The sequence below is a fragment of the Cupressus sempervirens genome, chromosome 4, assembly GCF_028749045.1.
Source record: "Cupressus sempervirens isolate cs-2001-9-10 chromosome 4, ASM2874904v1, whole genome shotgun sequence".
NCBI lineage: Eukaryota > Viridiplantae > Streptophyta > Pinopsida > Cupressales > Cupressaceae > Cupressus > Cupressus sempervirens.
Genome location: NC_143121.1, coordinates 856,281,733 through 856,294,274, shown reverse-complemented (window position 1 = coordinate 856,294,274; position 12,542 = coordinate 856,281,733). Strand labels below are relative to the sequence as shown.

The window sequence follows — 12,542 nt, the reverse complement described above, 5'->3', positions numbered from 1 at the left end:
TTTGATGTGTCTCAGGATCTAGAAGTCTATATGCCTTCACATTGTCTTCATAACCAATAAAGGTACAAAGCTGAGGTGACTATGCCTTGCATCCCTTAGAAGATACATTTTCCCATGCAGGACAACCGAAGACTTTGAAGTGTGTCACAATAGGTTTTCTGTTGCACCATGCCTCAAAAGGAGTTTTTCCATCTAAGGCTAGATGAGGAGAACGATTAAGAATGTGAGTGGCACTCAAGATTACTTCAACTTCTAATAATGGATCGAGAGACTTGGCATGAATCATGCAACTTGCCATAGACTTAAGAGTTCGGATCCTCAAAGCTGCAACATTTCTCTTATGCAGACTGAAAGCTGGTAGAGTTTGAAGATCAATTCCCTCGAGTCTACAAAAGTCCATAAGTCTTCTCTTCACATACATGCTTCCATTGTCCATTCGGAGTACTTTGATGGCTTTCTTGGATTGTCATTCTACATGAGTCTTGAACTCTAGAAACTTGTCCAACACTTCATTCTTGTTATGCAGAAAGTAGACCCAAGTGAACCTTGAAAAGTTATCAACAAAGGTAAGTATGTAGTGACCCTATCTAAATGCAAAAGGACCTACTAATACAATGTCAACCATCTGTAGAACACCTATTTCTCTTGAAGACTTTCCTCTTTGTAACGTCCCCTCTGGATGCATATCCACTGAATCTATTGAACATTCACCCTTAGAAAAGTTTATTTGAGGTAGACCTTTCACAATTTAGTTTGTGCAAAGTTGTTGAAGATAGTGGAAGTCAAGATGACCATACCGCTCATGCCATAATTGCATGTTTGAATTGGATTGTGATGACAAGGCCTTTAAAGGAGACTTGGGCACAAAATGAGAGAAAGAGTACAACCTCTTGTTATGGTTCACTTTTTCCACTGCAACCAAGGAATCATCTTTAAGATTGTGCACTTTTACTGAGTCTGGAAGGAACTCAACTCTGTGTCCATCTCCAAGGTGAGTGATTTGGTAGATTGAGAGGAGATTTGAACTTAGGTTTGGAACATAGAGAACATTCTAAAACTCTCCATTTTCAATCTCCACGTTTCCTTTTCCTTCAACTTCCATTTTGCTATCATCTTTGATTCAATGAAGAAAAATCCTTCTTTGAAGAACCCATATGATATGAGGCACCTGAGTCAAATATCCATTCCTTTGAAGAGTTTGCATTTGCCATGAATTCTTGCCCTTTTCCCTTTGAATCTAAAGAAGACCCTTTCTCCTTGTAAGCATTAGGCAATGGAACATTATGTTTCTTCATGATGTGAGTCAACTCATCAATCTTTTTGAGATAACACTCATGCTCTTCATGACCCGATTTTTTACAATAAGCACACTTCTTCTTCTCCTTATTGTTTTTCTCCCCCTTCTTGTTGGAATTTGAGGACTTGCCTTTTTTATTGGATTGTGGTGTTGTCTTTTCTGCATCCTTTGATTTTCTCTTCCATTTCTTCTTACCCTTTCCTTTATTTGAAGATTGTCCAGCTGAATTTTGGGAACCCTCATTGTTGGCCACCAATGCTTTAGACTAAGGTGATTTGAGAATCCCCATTAATTTCAACTTCTTCTCTTCATCATCCAATAGTTTAGCATATTCATCAAAAGTGACTTTCTTGTAGGCAGACCCTAAGGTAGTCTTTGAGGTGTTGAAAGAAGATACAAATGTGGAATACTTTGATGGTAGCTTGTTATGGATGAGATAGATCAGTCTGTCATCTTTGATAGAACTCCCACAATTAGTAATCTTTGTCCTTAATTCATTCACTTTGATGATGAAATCCTGTATTGAGTCATATGACTTAGGATCTAAGGAAACAAGCTCATCTTCAATTTTGAACACATCCTCTTTAGACACTTTACCATAAAGGTTTTCGAGGGTATCCCAAGCTTCCTTGGATGTAGAACACTTCTTGATTTGATACATGATCTTATCATCAACCCCCAAACATATATCACCTAGGGCTTTCCTATCCATTGCTACCCATGCTGAAATTTCACTTGTTGATACATTATCACTTGCTGGTTTAGGAAGAGTACCATCTACATATTGTGAAACTCCATTATGCATTAAGTGATACCAAATTTTGATTGACCACGTAGCATAGTTATGAGGAGTTAATTTAGGAAACTTAAAGTTTCCCATAATAAAGAAAATGAAAGAAAGGTGCAGAAAAGAGAGAACACAACACCAAGAACACCCCCCCTTTTCACTAAATCAAGAAACCCCTCCAATATAGCTGCTTTGGGCACTTTATCAGTAGTGTGATTACAATGGGCCACTTGCCAATTTTGGCCTTCATGGACTTTTGATTTTTCTTGTTACAACATCTTAATGGAATACAAATCTGAAACTTTACAATGTGCTACAATTCTGAAGCATTACAAAGCAAAGAAAGGCCCTATTGCTAAAAGTGACACTTTTGTCCACACAATCCTATAGTTTGATAGCAAATCTAAAAAGTAGACAAAAATTAATGCACTTTCAAAAGAAATAGAACCTATTCTCGATTCCAAATGTGCCCATACAGAGTGTTTGAAGTTGCAAAATGCAAGATTATACAGGTATAGTCGCAAAAAAATGCAATTTTTAAACAATCCTTGTACCAAAACCAGAAAAGAGCTACACCACTAAATAATTTAGAAAATTCTACCCAATTTTTAAAAAAATTGCACATAATTTGGAGTCCGGATGTCCAAGTTATGGCCTCCCAAAGTTGGACTGCAAAAACCAAAATCAATCTTGAGAGGGGTTGCATTAGCAAAAGACGAGGTTAAATTTGACAGTCATATAGCTGTCATAACAGTTCTATTTAGCCCTAAAATGACATCCAAATGGGCATCAAATTTAAGCTCATTAATATGATGATGTCAGCAATGTGCAGGACTATGATGATGTTAGCGGTTGATGTGGAGGTGTCGTACTGTATAGATTGTAGAAAATTGTACGGAATGGATGGTGTGTCTAGGTATGGCTGCTACGTAGGATGCTGACTAGATTGTATAGTCAGTTGTTGACATGTAGAACTATGACACTTGGCTTATTGTGATTGGTCTGCACTATAGAGAGGACAAATCACCATGCGCCGCATGTCCCAGTCACCGGAGTTGGGAATCTTTATTGTCATCGCCAGTTTTTGTCTGCAGCGGGCTGGGAATTTGAATAAGCGTCACCAAAATATTGGGTAAATAGTCCCACATTTGTGGGTTCAGTGCACAAAGTGCTTTTTAAATTAAAACAACCATAGAGGTGTTGTGAACAAAGCCTCACTGGTGATGAAAGGCTTTGACGTGGGCTTGGCTTGCACGTCAAGATTATGTAGGTGCTCGGTCTGGTGGAAGTGTTGGATATTGCAAAGATATATGCCCCTCTGAAATTACAAAGTACGACCCTCAGAGGTACGACCTGAGAATTGTAGTTCCCACAATATGAATAAATACCCTGCAATAAATAATCATAAATTCTACCAAAAATATAGAGTTGAGCCAGGGTGTCATTGCCCGGTTTGGAAAAAAAATTTCTCTGACTGGGAAATTGTCCCCAAAAATACAGAGAATAAAATAAATTCAGATCTGAAAATTAATGATTAGATCAATAAAACGATCATACCCGATCTACAAATCAGGGCCTCCGGGTTTCGATTTGCCAAAAAAAATTTGCCTCATAATCAACTTTCACCCAACATAGACAAATTTATAGTCGATCTTCACCGAATCGACACTCTAGACACAATGGTGAGGTCAAATCTGGCTCTAGATGCTCCCAATTTCAGTGGATCCTCCAAATTTGTGTTGAGGTGCTGAAGCATGATCGGTCTCGAATGGCTATGCATAGAGAATCTCCCTTAGAGCTCTGATACCATGTAAGAATTTGGCTTAGGCCAAAATTCACCCAAGAACTACGAAACTCAACACAAGTACACAATAGACTAAAATAAAGAGAGTATGATCAAAATGATGATATTCATTCAATATGCCAGCTTAGCCAACTTGAGAGTACACTAGGAGTGCCTGTATATAAAGGCCTCTCAAGAAGCACCTAGAATGTCTCTAGAAACAACGAGGAGATCAGTCAACTAAGAACCTTATCCAACATTCTAGATGGATGGATAAGAATGACAAAGTTTCATATGTGTGTAGAAGATTCTTGTGTTGTAGACAACATGTGCTTAAAAGAGGTGTGGACCCCTATGATGTCATCATGACAACTCACAAGAGTGCACATACTCCTTGGTGACTAATAAATAAATATTAATATAATGCATTAACCTAAGTAAACTTAAGTAAGTGTAATAAGTAAATACTTATTTACACCAACACATACCTTTGAGAAATCATTTTTCATCAACAAAACATATTTTGGCAACAATATACCTTTTCTTCTTTCTCCTTCAATGGATTCAACTTATGCTTCACTCCATCCTTGGTTAGAGTGTAGGTATTTTCTTGCCCATCATATAGAACATGCCTATCAAACTACCACAACCTACCCAACAACATATGACATATGTCCATAGGTATAATATCATGCAGTACCTCATCTTGGTAGCTTATGATCTTGAACTTCACTAAGCATTGCTCACTGACCATGACCTTATGGTAATCTTGCACCCAAGCAATACGGTATGGATGCAGGTGTTTCTATCTCTTCAACTTCAACTTTGTAACCATTGTTTCTGACACTAGATTGTTAGTACTTCCACCATCAATGATCACATCATAACACTTATCTTCACATTTACACCTAGTGCAAAACAAACTCCTCCTTTGATCATGTTCATTCTCACCACTCAACAGGACCCCTATTAACTAGGACTTCTCCTCTTTCAACATCTTTAGAATGTGAGTATTTGGCATCTTCATCAACATGTGCAACTATGGCCTAGCCTTTTTTTCTTCAATTTGTCCTTCCTTGGTGCTAGAAACATTCAAATGCTTTATGCCCTTCTTCTCCACAGTGAAAACATTTCCCATGGAAGCATTATGTTCTAGATCCTTGTCCTCTACCTCTTCCTCTTTGATCTCTATTGTTCTGATCATGGAAATGATTGGAATTGTTTCCCCTCTGATTCTAAGTTCTCCTTCTATCCTCATCCTTGTTCTTCTGATCTTCATTTCGGCCTCTGCCAGATCTTCCACCGTGACCCCTTCTACTATTCTTTTTATCAAACTTGTTTCTTAGTTTCTCCTCAACTCTTAGGGAAAACTAGTATGCCTCCTCAATATTTCTCATTTACACCAAACTCAGCTCATCTTAAATGCTTGGCCTTAACCCATTAAGATAATGGGTCACTTTCTCCTTATTAGCTTCTACATGGCCAGTTCTAATGAGAAATCGGTGAAACTCTTTAGTATACTCTTGAATAAATTTTTCCGCTTGCTTCAACCCTTGCATTTTCTTAAATAGATCAAGCTCATAAACCACAGGAATGAACTATTGCTTCATTTTAACTACCATCTAATCCCATGTGATAATTTTGTCATTTCCTCTTTTATTTTGATCCAACTGGATTTCCTCCCACTAGATCTTTGAATGACCCTTCAGTTAGGCCTTCACAAACTTGTCCCTATCTAGATCTTTAATATCTTCATATTTAAAGTACTCTTCCAGTTTACTAATCTAGTCAATCAATTCCTCTGGGTTGAGATTTCCCAAAAATGTGGGAACATCAAACTTAGGTATTTTTCCAATACTAAAAATGGCCTTAAAAAGCTTTTCCTACTCTAGGTTAAGAACTTACTCTACTGCATCTGGGTCTACATGTCCTTCTTCTTCTCTTTCATCCTTGCTTTCATCATCTCCTATGGCAAGATTCATTCCTTTACTCATCTATTCTTGCATTGCTTGCAATTTCCTCTAGAGGTTTCTAAAGTCCTCAAGTGTAACACTTTCAACTCTTCCACCACACTCTCTTTGTGGAGGCATTTATGTGCTTCCACTGAAACCCTAGTGCAAACTACCTCACAATCAGTGATTTTTCTATAGGCTTGGCCCAAACCATAGTCCTGGTGCAAACTGCCTCACATTTAGTGACCTATCCACACACTCAGGAAATCTAGCTCTAGTACCACTTGATGAAAGGCACTCCCCTTAATACCATAAACACATAATAGAAACAAAGAAACAATAGTAATTGTGAGAACAAAATATGGGCTTCTTATTATCACCACAAATGTGGAATTACATAATTCATAATTACAATATGCTAACCCACATGGGTGCCTTCATCACAGTAATCTAGAAGACAAAGCTGTGAACTATCACCTGGAGTTGTCCTAGACAATGTTTGGGCATTTCTTAAATAGGCAATTTTATGTCTCTCGGGAAGGTTCTAGACATTCCAACTTTATACCTAGGGCTGAGAAACCCTAAAAATACATATAAAGTCAGCCAAATACATTTTTGACATTTATTTTGCACATTTTGGTTGGCCCAACTTTGAAAGGCCATAACTCTCAAATCATTGCTCTAATTGGTTATTATAGCCACTTTTCAGAAACCCCAACTCCTGATTTATAGACTTGGATCTATAGAAATGCTCATCCACCAAGTTCTTGGACCTCATCCAGACACTCTAAGGTCTCCAATGGTGAGCCTAAAGTTTATATACCAAAATTATAAACCAAAAATCTATAATAAATCCATGAATATGCATGATATGGCACTGAGCTTCAACTGGTAGACTAATATATCCAAGATGAATTTCAATCTCTGAAATTAGGACATTCTTAGCTCATATGAAAAACTTACTAAGAATAGTAAGTTCCTAGAAATAGTAACCCCCCTATCTATTAGTCCTTATTAAAATAGAAAAGGCTGAAATAAAAATATTTTTGGGTGATGCAAGATTGCCCTTACACCCAGGATACTCCTACATCAAATGGATTATTCTCTATTATGCATGAATGTGTGTGCAACAATGTGAGGAAAATAATACAAAGGTGTATCGCATTAAGAGATGTAGTAGACAACATGTGCTCAATTAGAGTGCAAACTACTATGTTATCTACATGAAAACTCATATAAATATGCAAACTCCTAGGTGTCTACATGACAACTAATTTGAATATACATTAACCTAAGTAAACTTAAGTAAGTGTAAATAGTAAATACTTATTAACACCAATAGTTAGTGGTCTTTGTAAATCATTTGGAGTAGACCACTCTTTAGACAAGATCAAGGAGTGATAAGGTGTAGATGATCTTTTGGTGACATCCTCTATCAAGGTCACATTAACAATGTGTATGTAACCTTTAACAAGGTTGGCTTCTAGAAGAGCTCACTTCAAAAGAGTGAATATTTTGTGTTGCCAGTCCCAGATAGTTTTTCCCTTCACATGGATTCCACGCTAAAACCATGGTGTCAAATGTGTGAATGTTATTTGTGTTGCAAGTTGTTTTACACTTTTTTGTAACTTGATAATAACTAAGTAATTGCAAGGTAATAACTAAGATATTTTACGGACAACCGGTAATGCAAAGAACATTGAGTTAACAGTATGGAAAGAGTGATTTAAATAGTTAAATGATGAGTTGAATGCTTGCACTAAGTGTTTGGTAATAAAGTTTATGAAGTTTTATGGTACTAGAATTATTTGAAGGGATTGTATGATAACTATCAAATTGACCTCATTCACCATCTCCCTAGTAGTGACTGCTACATATTGAATTTTAACATTGTTATTTAGAGCCTCGATCTTGAGTTAAACATCATTTAATTCATTAAAAAAATGGTGACTGTAGAAATCTACAACACCATTCCTAGTAGCTAAAATAACATCAAGGCCCCACTCTCTTCTAGGATCACTCTCACTAAATATTTGAATGTGAATGATTAACCAAAGCATCTTCAGCATGTTTTCAAACTCTGTCTAAGCTTGCCCAACCAGATTACATCTCTATTAGGAGATACAATCCAGAAATGTTGTCTGAAAGTTTCCTTCACCAAATTCTTTATAACTCTTCGCAGTCTTCATATTTATATATGTTCTCTTAATAATAGCATCTAGATATACTCTAGAACATAAGTTGATCTTTAATCCTCAAACTCTGTGTAACTAAACTATTTTTGCTTCTCTCTGCCAGTCTTCACAAAATAACATGTATGATGACATCAACAACAAACTCTGTCATGAATGCAATGCACAACCATTGAATCATATATCCAATGTTTCTAGGATACTCCCCCGTAGAAATATCATCAACATTTATGCTAAAAAAAATCTCAGTTCAATTAGAGGTATTTTCAAAATCCTCAATAGAAAGTACAACATCAAGTGAGAACATACCTCATGAAATAACTTCAACACAAATTTGTGAGGACACTTATTCAAAGGTGGCATTATGAGATTCCATCATAGAAACTCCAACACAAGTATCCACTCCTAGGCTAAAGTTGGTCAGATCCATTAAATACTTGGAGGACTCCCACAGTAAGTGTGTAAATGACAACAACAAATATATGTAAGATATTTTAAGCAACACAAGACCTACTTAGAAAACTGTAGCAAAGCTTGTTCCATTTGTCATCCCCACAAAAAGGTAATGTATTTAATTTAATATTGATGAAATATTAATAAATTAAAACTTTAATACATAATATGGGTCAATTATTTTGTTATCTCATGGCATTAGTAATAGTTACATGGTTTTAGTTTAATACCACCTAATGGTTTTGTCTGACCTTGGTGATTTAATGTAGGGGTAGTTTTCCCCTTAATAGTACGTATGAGCAACATGGCATGAGGTGTGCAAATTAATGCGTTGGCACAAGGAGGATGCATTGGATAGGCTTAATGTTTTAGAGGAATTCATTTGCTAAAACTGCAAATGCTTGTCCAACTTGTATTCTTCAAATGCCCCATGACCCCCTTTTATACTACTCTTGTCGGAAAGCCAATGGCCAAGATTGATTCTCAATCAATGGTTGAGATTAAAAAACTCACAATTTAGTTATTTCTAAAAGGAGTTAAAGGTACTAAATATTTGTCTTTCCTCTTACCATTTTGGAAATAATTATTTTCTAAATTCTAGCAAGTGAATTACTAAATAATTGCCTTAAACAATTTGGAAACAATTATTTACTAAATTTTGGCAAGTGGACAAATGGTTGTCCAATCTACCATAATTAATAGTCCCAAAATTCATCTTGCTTGTAGAAGAACCTTAATATGCCAAACTCCATTATTAGCATATATTAAACATCTCCAGATTGAGGAAACCCAAATGAAGGCATTTACTCTCTTGAAGCATTGCTTCTTTTTTTGTGGTCTATTTTATTTTCTTCAACATTGATGAAGGCCCACAACAATCTGATTTGTGTGCCCATTTCGTTGACGTCTTAAATTGAGTGTTCCAGTCCTCTACATTTTCCAAGTACTCTGTACAAGAAAGCCAAAAATGGTAGTAATAACATCCGTGAAATTCTACAAATTGTGATTGAGAAGAGAAGAGTGAATTCCAATTCCAATGCTCCACCAAAGTAGGTTATGTACGCAAAAGCAATAAGGCAAAGAAACTTTCGAGAATCACCTTGTGCAACATATTAATAAAGAATCTTGAAGAAATCTTGAAAATAATGTCATTTTTTTATTGTAATAATATTGATAATTCTATATTTTATTCTCATGAAAAGGATTTTTCTATTTACTGGTATGAATGATTAATCAAGAAAACCAAAATTTTAAATCATTAGAATTAAATATTAATCACGAAATATAATTGTTAAGAAAGAGAGAGTTTCCATAGCAAGTGAATTGTTGATGTTAACTATGTAATTTTTGAGTCAAACTCATTGACCAATGTTTCATGCGAAGTGGTTCACAAGTCCACTTCTTCACCTAGATCTAATGAGTGCCAAATGTTCCATTTATTCTTATGAGAAATGGATTCATCCTTCAACTAGATCCAATGAATGCTAAGTGTTCCATGTATTCTCATGAGAAAGAATTACACTATGAAATCCTGATAGACTACTCAATTTCAAAAAATTAAACCTCAAAAATTGAATTGAACTACACGAAAGTTATGTATATTGTAAGAATTGTGAAAAATCATTCATTAGTCATATATACTATATATGATCATGTGCATTTGAGTATTATTGAGGATAAATGAAACAATTAGCATTCATTGGATTTAGGTGTAGGAAGTATCCATTTCTTATAAGAATAAATGGAACACTTAGCACTCATTAGATCTAGGTGAATAAATGGATGTGTAAATGATTCCTCATGAAACTTGGGTTATTGAGTTCGACTCTAAAACTACATAGTTAAAATTACAATTGACCACTATGTAAACTATCTTTTACTCAACAATTATATTTCATGATTAATCCTTATTTCTAATATATATGACAATTCTTATCAAACACAACTTTTGTGTAATTCAAATCAATTTTTTATTTTCTATAACTATTAGACAATTATGCAAGCTTATGTATCAATTGAGGCTTTTTTTTTCAATTGAGCGGTCTATCGAATTTGAGAATGTAGAATTTTGAGTCTAATTCATGGAAATTCTACTATAAATTAAAAAGTGCAACTTTTCCAACAATGTAAATAGCAATACTTATTTTTTTATTACTTTTATTATAGAGAAATTGCTGTCTCTAACTAATTGATTTTAATTACAATGTTTAGTGAGAAATTAGACAACATTCAAGACTCAACATTCACGTGGCATAATTTCATTAGCTAGGAACACAGGTTACTGAACAAGTTGAACTTTAATGCTAACCATAATCTGGTCAAGAAAAGACAAGGACTACACCCATGATGGTGAAAACACTGGTACTATTGAAAATACAACCCCACTCTTTAAACGATATTTCTAGCGGACCATCAGAAACAGGTAAATAATACTAGATATACATGATACATGTATCAGCTGGTGTTGAAAACCTAAATCCACAGGGATTTCCAACTACCTAGGAAATATGAAAGCGCCTTAATGGCAGACGAGCTAGACGAGAGGCCCCCCTTTAAAATACTCCGTAATGGCCAGCGCAACAAACCCTAGCATAGCCAGCCTGCCATTCCACGTCTCAGCAGTGGAGGACATTAAAGCCTGTGACCTACTCTCCCTGGTCACGCCTTGGAACATCGGGATTAAAGATGCCGCTGTCAAAAGTGATACCGTGAACAGAAACCATGAGACACCTTCCCCCTTACTCAGCTGCGTTAAAAGATCCTCTCCGGTCGCGAGTTCGACTCCCAACGCCGACACAAACCCTACCATCGCCAGCCGCCCGTTTATCGTCTCAGGAGCAGGTCCGCTGAACGCAAATACGTCGCTAAATTTTGTACTGACCTACAAAAAGGGAAAATACACAGTAAATCAAACGTCCGTCGGCATATTAATTCAAAATTTGAGAGAACTGAGAAGATCTTTTGTCTTGCCTTGGGACGAAATGGCGGTGGATTCGTCGGCTTCGGCGCGTCCAAGCTAGGTTCTTTTTCAGGCTACAAAATAAAGCAGATCAGACAAAGGAAAGATATTAATGTGAAGGTTATCAAGACTTCTCGCTAACAACTTTGTAAATAATTTTCTAAGCCTGTTAAAAGCTTTGAAATAGTGAGCATAGACCAAATTCTTACCCCGGCCGTGCATTTAATCCTAGAACCTCTCCAGCGAGGAGAACTGCATGCCGTAGGAATCGATCTTGCGACCTTGTTGAAATCCTGGTGTCCAAAAGAACGAAATGCTGCGCAAGCAGCGTTTGCCGACAAAGCCATTTCTTGAAGAACTGGATGTAATAATACGAAGAACGAAAAAACTGAGAAGTATATAATCCTAAGCTCGCAGAAAGGATAGGATTTGTGATGCTCAGTCTCAAATTGTAGGTATGACAGAGATTTTATCAATCGTTACGAGGGTTAAACGAGAAAGGTAGGGTTGGAATTAACTATGGTGAGGATCCCATTGAAATACCGTGACTTTGCGCGGACAGAAGTAATGGTGAGTTTATGGAGCAGAAAGGGCCACGCCTGGTACGTTAGAGCCCGAAGAGATTTTACACGTGCGGAGAGTAGAGTGGGCTGCTTTTTGGCTGTGGGATAGTATCTTCTAGGTATAGATGTTCTTTGTTGAAGTTACGTTGCCCAGTGGAATAGAAGGGGTGGTTTCTTTCAAGACTTTTGAAGGTGGAGACAAATTGTTTCCTTTGTGGCGAATGTCATATACAGCTAGGGACCACTCGGGCAAGGAAAGTTGTTATGCGTCTAGGACTCTTGCATTATTTGCCTTGTTGGGATGTTTCATAATTTGTCTTGGTGGGATGTTTCAAATGTAGAATCCTTTTGAACTTTTTGGGGAAATCTAGTAGGGACACGTAAGTTCGTAGGTCTAGAGTCCAACTCTTGCAAAAGTTGTTTAGTAATGGTGACTTAATCAGCCCAACTAAGCATTCAATGAGAACATGCCTTAGAATAGTTGGTAAGAAAAAGAGAGTACTTTTTAAAATTTAGTTTGGTTTATATCTTGATTTGTGAAATTTTGGATGTCGTT

General features: G+C 36.4%; 1 protein-coding gene across 1 annotated transcript; it reads right to left on the bottom strand.

Annotated features, from left to right (window-relative positions):
- Positions 1–10,742: 10,742 nt before the first annotated feature.
- Positions 10,743–11,863, bottom strand: LOC149564090 (low molecular mass early light-inducible protein HV60, chloroplastic-like). The gene is made up of 3 exons (XM_089827172.1): positions 11,633–11,863; positions 11,435–11,497; positions 10,743–11,345 (listed from the first exon to the last, which is right to left on the bottom strand). Exons 1-3 carry the CDS (start codon positions 11,768–11,770, stop codon positions 10,998–11,000), a joined length of 549 nt encoding a protein of 182 aa, XP_089683298.1. The 5' UTR covers positions 11,771–11,863; the 3' UTR covers positions 10,743–10,997.
- Positions 11,864–12,542: the final 679 nt, after the last annotated feature.